The sequence below is a fragment of the Eremomyces bilateralis genome (assembly GCF_010015585.1).
Source record: "Eremomyces bilateralis CBS 781.70 unplaced genomic scaffold P152scaffold_30, whole genome shotgun sequence".
Classification (NCBI taxonomy): Eukaryota; Fungi; Ascomycota; class Dothideomycetes; order Eremomycetales; family Eremomycetaceae; genus Eremomyces; species Eremomyces bilateralis.
The window spans coordinates 34,837-47,386 of NW_022985096.1; the positions used below are offsets into that span (position 1 = coordinate 34,837).

The window sequence follows — 12,550 nt, forward strand, 5'->3', positions numbered from 1 at the left end:
GGATCTGTTTGGGTTTGATGGTTGATGTATTGAACGCTTGCGAGCGGTTGGGCTTGGGTTTAGATGTACATTACGGCCCTTGTTGATATCCCGTCGCATGACCCCGGCGTATCGGCGAAACATTGGCGATGCCGTCCAGCCTTGGAATTTAACGTCTTCAAAACATGTTATCTTTCATTGAGTATCAGGAGGCTCCCATCCCGAAAGCGTGATGCACTGTAGGAGCTACCGATTGAAAGAGAAAAGTAAATTCCATTGCAGAGCATCGGGGGTGCGGATTCGGGATCTGATCATACAAGAGAAACTCCTTCCCTGTGGCCAAACCCGGATATAGAACGCCTTTCCCCGGTCGCGTGTCCCTGAAGTCTCTTCAGCCCTCGAGCCGACGGGACAGCTCAAATGCAATGCCTCTGGATGATAGTACATCCAACCCACCACTTCACCGCCTGTCGCGCTATCAAATGCGAATCCCAGCAATCCAACCCCTTAATCCGCCTCCCCCGCCGTCGCGGTACTCGCATTATCTGCGCCATTCGCCTCCTCCACCACATCACTCACCACGCTCCCCTCCTTCATCAACTTCATCTTCTTCCTCGGCGCCTCCCCCTCCTCTTCCCTTTCCCGCTTCCCAGTCCCCCCGTTCGCCTCCCCGCTCCCACCACCCCCCTTCGTTCCCCCCGGCTTAATCGTCAACTTAATCCCGGATCCTTTCTGCTCCCGCCGCGCTAACCCACTCCCCACCCCATTCCGCTTCTTCTTCGGCCCGCGCACCTCTTCCTCGTCGTCGTCGCCACCCCGCTTCGGCGCCGGGCTGCCCGTCCGGCTGCTCGCCCCGAGCGGCGTGCTGGACCCCGTGCCCGCGGCGCCGCTCATCCGCGCCATCGCGTTGCGGCTCGACGCGCGGCCTCCGATGCCCAGACACTTGTCGAGGTGTTGGGCGAACCGGGTGATCAGCAAGCTGCGTTTGCAGTTCGGGCAGGTGTGCCAGGGGATGTAGTGGGCGGGTTTCCCGCTGCCGGCGCCGATTTTCTGGATGGCGGCTGCGGTGATGGCGGCGGCGCCGTTGCCGTTAGGGCCGTGGGGATCTTTTTCGTCCGGGGTGTGTTGGCCGGTCTCAGTGTTCTGGCTGCCGGGTGTGCCATCCTTCTCGGCGCGGGCCTGTTGCTTGAGGAGCTCGCGCTCCTTCTTGGTGCGGGCCGGGTCGGTGGGGAAGGGGTTGCCGTAGACGTCGTGGCCGGGCATATTGATAAAGGGGTGGAGGGAGCAGAAGGAGGCGGAGAGGTCGGGGGTGCGGGAGTTGTGGCCCAGAAGGGGGTATTGGAGGCGGGGTTGGCGGCATTGCGGGCAGTAGATGTCGGGGGTGGTTTTGAGGGGGTTGTCTTTGAGGGTGACCTTGCCGTTCTCGTAGACGGCGCCGTCGGTCTCCACGCGGACTTGGGGGGGTTGGCCTTGGGTGAGGGCGCTGTTCTTGGCGGAGGGGGCGTCGTTGGCGGCGGTGGCTTGAGCGTGATTGATGGCTTGGACGGCGGCGGAGTTCATGCGGAGGATCTTCTCGGAGCGGTGGGTGGAGAGGACGATGTCGTGGATGATGTTGTGGAGGCAATCCTCGAGGATGCTAGTGGCCTACGTGGGTTAGTTGATGGCAAACGGATGGGGCTTGAGAGGTGTACCAGGCCAGCCATGCTACTTTCTCTAACTTGGATTATCTGTGTCCCGTTCTGGACGGGTGACCCTTGATGTCTGCTTCCTTCAGCCATAATGTAAGGAACTAGAGTGTGGAGGTGTGGATGTGATGTGACCGTCGGAGGATATATGTAGGAAAAGTGAAGGCGAACAAAAGTCCAACCGTTACGGCTCACTCGATCTCGTCATCGAAATCCAGCCGTCCAATGCAGTCGGTATAATCCCACCTCGCCTCTGCGTGGAAATTGCCAGGGACCAAATATCGGGGACGATAATTTCTGAACGGTCGTACAGCGTCTCAAGACCGAGAAATCAGACGCACTACAACAAGCTGCCACTTCGTTCTGCAACCAGTTTTCGTCCGCCCACCGGTGTCAGGCTTGACGAACGCTCAAATCCCCCTCGAGTGGGTATCGCGACAACTCACGCACAGCCGGTTGCTGTTGCGTCCATCTATCTCGTGGTTCGGTGATGTACCAGGCACATATCCCGCGGCAGTTCGTCGAGGCGTTGGGAGGGGGGTGTCGAAGTCCTTGAGGTAGGGCGTCGGGTAAAGATAGGAAGACCTCTCACACGGATCCAATATGGTCGTTCCAGCGGTTTTCGGGGGTTCAACCTGTTGTCTGGTCGATCGCGGAGATATCACTTCGGTCCAGATCTACAGGAGATGCTCGGAGTTGGTGTAGGCCTTGTCGCCTGAGGCCTCCTCACAAGTCGCCTGGTCCAGGGCCCATGCAATTTACGTGCAGCAAGCTGAGACGCCACCCGCCGATCAACGCCTGGGCACTCCTTGATCATCGAGGCTGGAGATATAATCGGACGAATTGTGAGGCTGATAGCTATAAACTTAGAGACTAGCTACTACTATACAAAATCCCACCTTGCAAGCCTCCCAAACCTCTCCCCCGCCGTCCGAACAATACACAGTTGTTGCCCCTTCGAACCATCGCCGTGCTGTGCCTCACCATCCGCGGCCGGGCTGCGGACGAGTTTCCGAAGCAATAGTCCTCCGACTCCAGTACCAAGCCCCTCCGCCAGATTCATATTCCCCGTCGTGACAAAGCCAATGAAGTCCTCCTCACCCGGCACCTTCGGATACCGCGGGTCGCCCGGCTTTGGGCCCGTTGGATTTGGAGTGTCACCCTCCACGTAGGAGTATGGACTAGATTGATCTTTGAAGGGTTTCTGTTTAGTAGCGTTAGTTATATGGTGGGAGGAAACATGATAGATGGGGTAAGTACCATAGGCTTCGGCGCCTTCGCAAGTCCAAGCCATGCCTGACGAAGATCCGCGTCCTTGGAAGGGAGACGGTAGACCCTCGCGCAGGGCAATGGGACGCCCTTATTGACCATCGTGAACCGCACAATGGCGATCGCATTTGTTTGGGTATCAGGGAGTGCTATCGTCTCAGCCGCCACCGCTGATGCCAGTGAAGAATCCACATAGCGATATCTCGCCCCCGTCAACGAGTCTTCCCCCTCCTGCTCCCCACCTCCCACCAAATACTCCCAATCACACGCCCACCCCTCCCCCAGCTCCCCCCTCCTCCCATACCCCAACTCCAAACTCCCATACTCCGTCCGCTTCCCCTTCGGTCGCCTTTCCCACTCCCTCCGCCGCTTCTGCCGCTCCAACATCTCCCACGCTCGCCCTGCCTGCGTCCCGGGAAAGTCGCCGGGGAACCACGGCTCGTGGCGTTCGAAATGCATCTGGCGCTTTTCGTCCAGGCCGCCGAGGCGGAGGGTGCCGCCCGTGCGGAGCGGGTAGTGCAGGAGGCTACGCCAGATGGGGGAGACATGGCGCCAGGGGAGGATGAGGGTCCAGGTGGGGCGACCGGAGAAGGTAGGGGAGGAGAGGTACATGATGATCGGGATGGGGTGGTCGGTTGGGAGGGGTTCGAGGGGGTTTCCGGGCTCGGCGAGGGATTTTCGTCGGTCGATGGCGGATTGGGGGAGGATTGAATTCGACGCAACGCGGCGGGCTTGTCTGTCGAATAGGTTTGGGGATGGCTGCATTTTGCCGGCGAGCCAGGGGGGTTCCTGACGGGCTGGTTTGTTCTTGCCGTTATCGATTTCTGCGAGTTGTTTGGGAGGATAAACGAGCCTCGGGTCGTGGATATCGAAGGCAAGAAGCGCGTTGACGGGCACCGGTTCTGGCTTGTTCCTTGCTAACCTGATCAAGGAGGCCTTGACATCCGTAGATAGTGAACCCTCCTGGTCGGGTCTTAAAGTCCCAATGATCGCCTCTAGCGAGGCCGACCCGGTAACTTCGATGCTGCCGATTTCATATCGGACATCTTCGACAGACAGGGAAGGTTTTTGGACCTTGGCAAGACGGACAACTTGCGTCCAAAGTTGGAGGAATGCGGAGGGATGTATTCGGATGAAGATTTGTCGCTTCTTGTTTGACTTCTCCGCCGTGTCCACGTCCATTCCGGTGGGTGTAGATTGGTGTAGACTCCGCCAAATTATCGTAACGGGTGCAATCGCTTCTTTGGGATCTGAATCTCGTTCATAAACCCAACCTTGCCAGATACGGGTGCCATGAAGCCATTCGGATGTGCTTCCATTGGGGCTGTTCTCGGTGTTGCTTTCGTCATCATCAATGGCAACCCCTAACCCCTTCAATAGTCCTTTAATACTCTTCTCGACACCTTCAATGCTGATCGTGCTCATGTAGCTCATATCCCATGCCACACCCCCTTTCTGCGTCGTAGCACGATGCGTCACCCGATAACATTTCTCCGAAGGCGTCAACGGGATCGCAAACCTCCACAGCGGCTCCAGCGAAGGCGTCATCCGTGCTCTTTTGGAATGGTATAGATGGGTCGGCAGCCACGTTTTGTTCTTCTGCCGCTTTCGGAATTTGGCTGGGGGTAGATCCGGCATCTTCAGCACAAATTTCTTGACGCGTGCTTTTCTTGTCTTAACTGGCGATTCCGCTGGAGGGACAGCCATTTCGGTAGCGCCGAGCTTCGTGACTTTGATCTTGCCGCCGGACTCTAATTTGGCCAGCGCCTTCCGTTCTTTCCGAGTCCTAGAGCGGGCGCTGAGCTTCTGGAGTCGCTTGACCGTCTCCAGACGCAATCGTTTCTCTCCAGTTAGCTTTCGAGACTTCCGTGTGACCACGGGAGTATTGTCATCGGCCATCTCTCGCTTTGCGCGGGGGCGGAGTTTCTTCGGGACCCTATTCGGATTATGGCTCGCCGTCCTCCTCCGCATTGTTCGAGGCACCTCCTGGAACGCTCGGGAGCTCAACATCTTCTTCGCGTCTTTCAACCCATCTTGCAGAGCCTTGATCTCATATTCCCTTGCTTTTACAAATTTGGCGACGTCAATTTCGCCATTCCCATATGCGCTTCCGGACGTCTGAGTTGATAGTCGCCGGGCCTCGAGAACCTTTGCTCTTTTCCGCTCCCGGCCTGTTAGGGGTTGGCCTGGTTTCCTCTTCTTGGAGTCTGAGTCTGAGGATTTGGCTTTGGGGCCCATGGTGAAGGGGTTGAGTAGCACCAAGTCAATTATTGAAGAATTCTCATGGTCGATCTTCTGGTGTGTTTTGCGATTGGAGAAAGGGTGTCGATTGAATTGTTGCAATGAGTGTGCCCAATAATTGACATTAATGAAACGCGGGTGTTGCCTTGCTCCAATGAAGAATTGCAGGTGGAGCTTGATGCAGTGGAATGGACTCCATGGACGTACTGCTACTGGTCAATACAGTACAGGTACAGGTAGTGGAGGCATCAAGGCTGAACTCAAACCGTGGCCACTATGCTCAGGTTTGGGGGTAGACCTATGTCTTAGTAAGAACTTTAGCCTCGAGCTAATTTACTTTGCTGGCCATTCATAGTTATTGAATTTGGGGGCATGTGTGTAATAAACTTCTAGCGTATTATTACAACCAATAATTTTACCACAACTGCCCCTTCACTTTCATTTGTCCTCCGTAGTCACTTGTGAAGTCAACAAGTGAAACCAGCAAGTGAAATCTATATCGATCCTACAAAAGATCTAATAAATCCAGCGGCTAGGCGAACCACACGCAAACAGTTCAGTGATCCATGATTGATAAACAGTTGAACCAAGCGGGTGGAATGCTACATCTACATCGCACTGGCATACAATTTCAGGCACCAAGGCGTCAACACCTCATTCCCGTGAGCAACGGTTTGTTTTGGTTGCCAACTCCCAACAGCCAAACCGACCCCGTCACACTCCACCATTCCTGACCAGTACGTAACATCACTTCCATCCACCGTCTGCTTTGTGCATCCACCCTGGCTCGGATCTCCTCTTCCTCCTTCATTCATTCGTGCTGCCCAACAGGAGATCTATGTCCTTTCGCCAGAATTTGTGAACATACAAATCCGGCTCACCATACGGTGGGCGTCACTCAGCCATCGCAATGTCTTCCAACCCACCTGCTGTTGGCGGAGCAGACCGCCCTGATCTCAAACTTCCGATGCCACCCCCTCCGCTCGTATCGCGGTCGACCAACGAGTTCTATGACTCCCCTTCCACCCCGACCCATGGAAACTTCCTCTCCCCGACTCAAACCCCCCAAGGGAGTCCGAGTAAACATCTCCAGCCGCCCGGAGCATATGATCTTCCCAACATCTTCGACAATGCCATGAGACTGGTTCCCACCGCTGGCAATGCGGCGAGAGGACCAGGGTCGCCGACGTCACCGTTGAAGAATGGAGGCAACACGGAGATCCCCTTGCCCGAGAGCCCGACTCGGAAGTCAAACAAGGAAAACAAGGATCCTGGTCGACCTATGGTCAAGAAGGACCCCAGCTATCTGAGTCAAGCGGCCGCTTCTCGACAGGAGCAGTACCGCGCACGGGACTTGGAGACATCACGACATGCCAACTCGGCACAACGGGGTCTCACACCAGAGGAATTGGAGAAGCTGAAGAAGCCATCAGTGAAGCGACTGGCGAATGTCACACAGCTCTGTAAGCTTACTGTTGCATGTTGAGAGGAATTCATACTAACCCCTCTAGACTTCCTCGACTATTATTATGATCTCCTCAGCTACGTCCACGGACGTCAGACTCGATACACCCAGTTCAAAGCTGCCATTCCAGCTCCACCAGCAACTGAAGAAGCCGAGTACGATGCGGCATTGACGAAGTACCTGGGACGGGAACGAGCCAATCTTCGCAAGCGCCGCACGCGACTCCGACATGGCGATTTCCAGATCCTGACCCAAGTGGGTCAAGGCGGATATGGACAGGTGTTCCTTGCGCAAAAGAAAGATACCCGGGAAGTGTGTGCGTTAAAGGTCATGAGCAAGAAGCTCTTGTTTAAGTTGGACGAAATCAGGCATGTCCTTACGGAGCGAGACATCCTTACCTCGGCGAAGAGCGAGTGGCTGGTGAGGCTGCTGTACGCCTTCCAGGACGATAGCAGCATCTACCTTGCAATGGTAAGCTTTTCCGATTCCGTTCATTTATAGGAAACGCTAACGATGTTGTAGGAATACGTTCCCGGCGGTGACTTTCGAACCCTTCTCAACAACACCGGCGTCCTCCACAACCGCCTTGCCCGCTTCTACGTCTCCGAAATGGTGCAATGCGTCGACGCCCTGCACCAACTCGGCTACATCCACCGCGACCTCAAGCCGGAGAACTTCCTGATCGACAGCAGCGGCCACGTCAAACTGACCGACTTCGGCCTCGCCGCCGGGTTCCTCGCGCCCGCGAAGATCGAGTCCATGCGCATCAAGCTCGAGTCCGTCGGCAACGTCTCCGTCCCCTTTGGCCGGCCCATGGAGGAGCGAACCGCCGCGGAACGACGCGAGGGATATCGCTCCTTGCGCGAACGCGATGTCAATTACGCGAAGAGCATCGTGGGATCGCCGGACTACATGGCGCCCGAAGTCCTACATGGCGAGGAATATGACTTCACGGTGGACTACTGGAGCCTCGGCTGCATGCTCTTTGAGGCGCTGGCGGGGTACCCCCCGTTCGCCGGCTCCAACGTCGACGAGACGTGGCACAACCTCAAGCACTGGAAGAAGGTGCTCAAGAAGCCCGTGTACGACGACCCGAACTACTTCCTCAGCCGCCGCACCTGGGATCTCATCACGCGGATGGTCGCAGCCAAGACGTCGCGGTTCCGGCAAATCCGGGAGATCCGCACGCACGATTACTTCGCGGAGGTGGACTGGCCGCGACTCAAGGAGCAGCGGCCGCCGTTCGTGCCGGAGTTGGATTCGGAGACGGATGCGGGGTACTTTGATGATTTCACCAATGAAGCGGACATGGCCAAGTATAAGGAAGTGCATGACAAACAGTCGGCGTTGGAGACCATGGCCGACCGAGACGAGCAGATGGGGAAGGGCCTCTTCGTTGGCTTCACGTTCAGGTAAGCACTTCAGCCTGTTTCTGGACTCAAGTACTAATTGTTGTCTAGGCATCGCAAACCTGCTACCGATGAAAATGGCAACGCCGTGAGTCCCAGAAAGCCTCTTCCAAAACCCGAAGGCACTTTCGGGACCATTTTCTGAGCTAAGCATTGGTTAACGCACACACATCGCTATCGACACATAAATGCATACAATTAGTGTCCAGCGAAAGATGCTAACCGACGCAAGATGTCCCCATGGAACGAGCTGTTTTGATTGTTTTAAGAGCGAAGCCGACGATAGGAATGGAGCGGAGTCGAGCGCGGGTTGTCATTGTATCACTAGCGGATTTGGGTTCATTCTGTTCGGGGTTTCTCAGCGGCGTTTTCATGCCGCATGTATGACTATGATGGTAATGACTGCTCGTTTGGAGCAGGCGATACTGGGTCCGCAAGCATAACAGGTTCGGCAGCATAAATCAGCAATGCAATGGTTTCAATTGAATATAGCTCCTATTGGATCCTGGTAGATCGTGAGGTCCTATGTGGAAGTAAGGTCCTAATAACCCCCATCTTCATCCTCCACGTCCTCAATCTCTACATGCCGCAACGCCCGCTCTGCAGCCCGTCCCTCATCCACGAACCTCCCCTCCGCTTTCCCCACCATCATCCGCGCCACCGCCTCCCCCTCCGCCGCCTCCACCGCCATCTCCGCATCCCCCCCCATCCCCTCTACCTCCCTCATCTCCCTCTCAAACCGCTCCTCCTCAGCCTCCAACTCCCCCCTCCTCCCACTCTTATCACCCAACACCACCAACTCCTCCTTTTCCCCCCTCTTCCCACGCAAATACCCCTCCCTCTCCAATCTCTCCGCCTCCTCCGGCTCCACCAATCGCCCCTCCCCCCTCGCCGCCGCCATCTTCCCTCTCACCGCCGCCGGCACGAACCGCGTTGCCTCCTTCCGCAAGTCCCGTAGCACCGCCTTCCCCTCATACACCGTCTGCGGCGGCGCCGCGACGACCGGTTTCGCGGGCAGCGCATGCGTCCCCTGCGGTGCGTCGGGGCCTTTGTCATCAGGAGGTCCGCGCTCGTCCGGACGGCGTCCTGGGCCGCGACGGCGCGGGACCGGCGGCATGTTCTCCACGTCCTTCGGCATCGGGATCATCCGCGCCTCTTCGTCCGAGTCGCTACTCTCCGGCTCCAAGCGGTCTCTCCTACCTTCCCAGCGTGGCCGCCGATCCTCCCACTCGCCCTCCCTCCGCCGCTTCCCTAACACGCCTCCCTCCTCCCTATCCCTCCGCTGATCCCCCTTCCGCTCTCGCGTATCTGTCTTCCCCTCCTCCTCCTCCTCCTCCCCCCGCTTCTCCCGTGCCCTCCTTATCATCACCACATCCCTTTCCAACTTTGCCAGCTCCTCGCGCTCGCGCGGCTTAAGGTCGGGCGTATCCTTCAGTTCGGCGATGCGGCGGTCGAGGCGGACGGGGTTCTTGTGGGCGAGGCGCTCCTCGCGGGCGGTGGCTTGTGCGGCCTTGGACTTTTTGAGGGCGCGGGACTTTTGGGATTTGAGGTGCGCGGTAGCGGGATTGACGGTTCGTTTGTCTTTGGCCATGGTTGGGAGGCAGAGTATTTAGGGGGAGGACAGGCGGGAGAAGGTGGTTGGAGATAAGGGATTTTGGTGTCGGTGTCGGCGTTAGTGGAACTTTTTATATAATTGAGGTCTCGATGGCAGAGTTGCGGAGAGTAATAGTTAGATATTTGAAAAGTAATGTCTGGTAAGAATCTCGTATGTCCAGGCTTGGCCGCTGCTATGCTTGCTGTGATGACGATTGAATGCCTGAGGCTAGAAAACATTCGTTAAGGCAATAACATCCATGAACCCTGCTTGGACCCTGGCAGAGTTCTGCTTTGTGATTGGACAGAATTGAACCTTTGATGTCATTGGATTCGGGTCCCTGAACGTCATGATGATGATAGATTCAGGTCTTTGGAGTATTATTTGCTACAGTATCAATATTATTGTTGTTATAGCGTTGGTTAGCACCTGAAGCTGCTCATGCTTCATCAGATTCCCGTGAGAAATATATCACAATCACTAGCGAGCATTCAATTCATCACAAATCAAACATGAAGGTACGATTCCTATCTAGGACCCGGAAAGATATTCGTCATGCCATTGCACAACTCATGCTTGTTTCCACACGTCTGAGACGTCGTACTGCAAGTCAGGTATGATAATACAAAGTAGAAAGCAACGCTGCCAGGTCGTGCAATCTCATCCACGTGGGGAGATTGAGTGGGTGTGGATGTCCGACACATCTATTGCTTCGGGGGATTGTTTATACCCAGAGCATTCTTTGCGGACTCGACACCCTGGTTGACGGTATCGGTGACGGTCTGCGAGATAGATTGACCCTGGACGGAGTTAGCAATGTCCCGTCGCCCATAGTCGAATGTGCTGCTTACCTCGCGAGAGGTGTTGTCGGAGCCACCGCGGATGGCATCGCCGGCCTGCTGGGTGTAGCTCTTCTGGTCCTCAGGCTGGGCTGTTCATAGACCGTCAGTTCTGCAGGTTTGATTGCGGAGATTGGAGTCAACATACCAGTTCCTGCAGCACGGTCGCCGGCACCAGTGACAGTTTCCTTGGCCTTATCCAAGGTGCTCTTCTGGGAGTCTGGGGTGATCTTCTCGCCGGCCTGGTCGGAGAGGGGCTTACGGAGAGCGTCAGACATGATGATTTAGTGAAGGTTGAGAGATTGATTGAAAGTAGTTGTGGTTGGTTGAGGACTGAGATTGAAAGATTGAGATGTTTGTTGGTAGGTAGAATAGATTTGAAAGATTGGAGGGCAGGTTCCATTCCTTTTATGTACGAAACAGTGAAGCAGAAGCCCCGTGACGTGATGGTCTTTGGGGTTCGGTGTGACGTCAATGCTTGGGCAAACACCAGAGTTGGAGGCAAGAATGGGGAATGTTCAGAATTGCATCCGTCACAGTCAATTTCGATGGAGCACCCATGACCACTGACCAGGTTTCAGTTCAATCGACGGAGTTTGCATCAAATTTAGCGTGCGTGGTGCATGGAATTGGATGTGCTCTAGACTATGACGTCAAATATTGATGGTCTTGATAGACTACGCTATTCACCACCTTAGGTACCGGTAACTATATCTACCCGTACTCAACCGAGGGTTGCCTTTAGATGTGCCTACTGGTAACTACGCAGTTACTATGATAAGTGGTAAGTACTGGTAGCTGCTACGGAGGACTGGGTCTTCATCCGGAAGTTACGAGTGTCTTCAGTGAGCACGTTGTCGCGTGGGATAGTGCCATTCTCATAGTTGTCAGATATATCTGACATCGACCGAGGGCTTGGAAAGTTCATAATACGCTTGACAGTCTATTTGCAGATAATACAGCGATGAAATAGGTACATATACACAGATACACGAGCCTCTCAAACTTTGTTCCTCATCATCTCCACGAACTGATCCCCTAACCCAACCGCCGCCATCGGATTCCCCCCGCTCACCACTTCCCGGTCCACCGTCACCCTCCCAATCTTCTCCCCTACCCCCTCCACCATTTTCGCCCCTGCCTCCCTCAGCGCCGTCTCCACCTTCGGAATATCCCCCCCGAGCACCCGATCCATCACCTTCTCCTCCACGTCGCTCCAGCTCGTGATCTGATACCCCTTATACGCGAACTCCTTCCCCCCCGCCCGCGTGCTCAGGAACGCATACGGCCCGTGGCAGATCACCGCCGTAGGCTTCCCCCGCGCGTGGAAATGCCGCAAGATCCGCCCCAGCTCCTCGTCGTCGCCCAAATCCGTCAGCGGCGCGTGGCCCCCGGGGACAAACACCCCGTCGAACCCCTCCAGCTCCTCGTTGCTGATCTCTCCGAACCGTCGCGGCTTCGCGAACCCATTCTCGCGCTTCATGCGGTCGATCAGCTCATTCTCGCGCTGGCGCTCGTAGAAGTTCCCGGCGAACGCGAGGAGTGACTCGCTGTTGGGGTCCGGGATAGGCTCGTAGCCGAGGGGGGAGGCGAAGGTGACTTCATAGCCGGCGGAGAGGAGGGTTTGGAGGGGTTTGGCGAGTTCGGTGAGGAAGTAGCCAGTGGGTTGGGCGACAGAATTGCCGGCGGAGGGGCCGGAGGTTTTTTTGAGTGGGAAGGAGCGGGCGTCGCTGAGGATGATGAGGACTTTGCCGGCGGGGGCAGTGGTGAGTGGTTTGGAGGACATAATGAGTAGGATAGGACGATTGGATGGGTGGGTATTGTTTAGCTTGATGATGGTGTTGGAATGGGAGGTTTGATCGGATGGACGTAGAAGTTGATATATCTATCCTTTCTTATGTAGCAGTTTCAATCTTATGATACAATGACATGACGGTGACGTTTTCGTTGAGATGATTTGCTGCAACTCATCCTTGCTGCCCTACCTTCTCATTCATCGGGTCGCTAGGGAAGACATTCAAGTTCGGAAAGCCGACAATCCCGTTAATTATACCTACCGGTATCGCTTG

At 55.8% G+C, this 12,550-nt stretch overlaps 6 protein-coding genes across 6 annotated transcripts; 1 reads left to right on the plus strand and 5 right to left on the minus strand.

Moving 5' to 3' along the window:
* Nucleotides 1-747: 747 nt before the first annotated feature.
* P152DRAFT_370660 (uncharacterized protein) lies at nucleotides 748-1,623 on the minus strand (the record flags this gene model as incomplete). Its single annotated transcript, XM_033675507.1, has 1 exon — nucleotides 748-1,623. A coding segment is annotated over one exon (876 nt), but the record flags the coding sequence as incomplete, so codon positions are not given.
* An 897-nt stretch (nucleotides 1,624-2,520) lies between these two features.
* P152DRAFT_517186 (POPLD-domain-containing protein) lies at nucleotides 2,521-5,321 on the minus strand. Its single transcript, XM_033682992.1, has 2 exons — nucleotides 2,925-5,321; nucleotides 2,521-2,868 (listed from the first exon to the last, which is right to left on the minus strand). Exons 1-2 carry the CDS (start codon nucleotides 5,169-5,171, stop codon nucleotides 2,548-2,550), a joined length of 2,568 nt encoding a protein of 855 aa, XP_033530462.1. The 5' UTR covers nucleotides 5,172-5,321; the 3' UTR covers nucleotides 2,521-2,547.
* A 570-nt stretch (nucleotides 5,322-5,891) lies between these two features.
* Nucleotides 5,892-8,535, plus strand: P152DRAFT_462065 (kinase-like protein). The gene is made up of 4 exons (XM_033680263.1): nucleotides 5,892-6,637; nucleotides 6,686-7,110; nucleotides 7,162-8,051; nucleotides 8,100-8,535. Exons 1-4 carry the CDS (start codon nucleotides 6,085-6,087, stop codon nucleotides 8,191-8,193), a joined length of 1,962 nt encoding a protein of 653 aa, XP_033530463.1. The 5' UTR covers nucleotides 5,892-6,084; the 3' UTR covers nucleotides 8,194-8,535.
* A 54-nt stretch (nucleotides 8,536-8,589) lies between these two features.
* On the minus strand, nucleotides 8,590-9,829 carry P152DRAFT_442965 (uncharacterized protein; the record flags this gene model as incomplete). The annotated part of the gene is made up of 1 exon (XM_033677766.1): nucleotides 8,590-9,829. The coding sequence occupies exon 1, from the start codon at nucleotides 9,637-9,639 to the stop codon at nucleotides 8,590-8,592; it is 1,050 nt and encodes a 349-aa protein (XP_033530464.1). The 5' UTR covers nucleotides 9,640-9,829.
* Nucleotides 9,830-10,167: 338 nt separating this feature from the next.
* On the minus strand, nucleotides 10,168-10,835 carry P152DRAFT_462067 (uncharacterized protein). The gene is made up of 3 exons (XM_033680264.1): nucleotides 10,630-10,835; nucleotides 10,494-10,573; nucleotides 10,168-10,442 (listed from the first exon to the last, which is right to left on the minus strand). The coding sequence occupies exons 1-3, from the start codon at nucleotides 10,757-10,759 to the stop codon at nucleotides 10,347-10,349; spliced, it is 306 nt and encodes a 101-aa protein (XP_033530465.1). The 5' UTR covers nucleotides 10,760-10,835; the 3' UTR covers nucleotides 10,168-10,346.
* Nucleotides 10,836-11,253: 418 nt separating this feature from the next.
* P152DRAFT_452489 (class I glutamine amidotransferase-like protein) lies at nucleotides 11,254-12,267 on the minus strand (the record flags this gene model as incomplete). Its single annotated transcript, XM_033678296.1, has 2 exons — nucleotides 11,254-11,424; nucleotides 11,557-12,267. The coding sequence occupies 2 exons, from the start codon at nucleotides 12,265-12,267 to the stop codon at nucleotides 11,254-11,256; spliced, it is 882 nt and encodes a 293-aa protein (XP_033530466.1).
* Between the last annotated feature and the right edge of the window lie 283 nt (nucleotides 12,268-12,550).

Bases quoted from the DNA above. Each gene is read 5' to 3' on its own strand.
- P152DRAFT_462065 (XM_033680263.1), top strand. From the start codon at position 6,085: ATGTCTTCCAACCCACCTGCTGTTGGCGGAGCAGACCGCCCTGATCTC. The intron at 6,638-6,685 runs GTAAGCTTACTG...TAACCCCTCTAG, and splicing joins GGCGAATGTCACACAGCTCT to ACTTCCTCGACTATTATTAT. The intron at 7,111-7,161 runs GTAAGCTTTTCC...ACGATGTTGTAG, and splicing joins GCAGCATCTACCTTGCAATG to GAATACGTTCCCGGCGGTGA.
- P152DRAFT_462067 (XM_033680264.1), bottom strand. From the start codon at position 10,759: ATGTCTGACGCTCTCCGTAAGCCCCTCTCCGACCAGGCCGGCGAGAAG. The intron at 10,574-10,629 runs GTATGTTGACTC...GTCTATGAACAG, and splicing joins CGACCGTGCTGCAGGAACTG to CCCAGCCTGAGGACCAGAAG. The intron at 10,443-10,493 runs GTAAGCAGCACA...AACTCCGTCCAG, and splicing joins CCGACAACACCTCTCGCGAG to GGTCAATCTATCTCGCAGAC.
- P152DRAFT_517186 (XM_033682992.1), bottom strand. From the start codon at position 5,171: ATGGGCCCCAAAGCCAAATCCTCAGACTCAGACTCCAAGAAGAGGAAA. The intron at 2,869-2,924 runs GTACTTACCCCA...GCTACTAAACAG, and splicing joins CGAAGGCGCCGAAGCCTATG to AAACCCTTCAAAGATCAATC.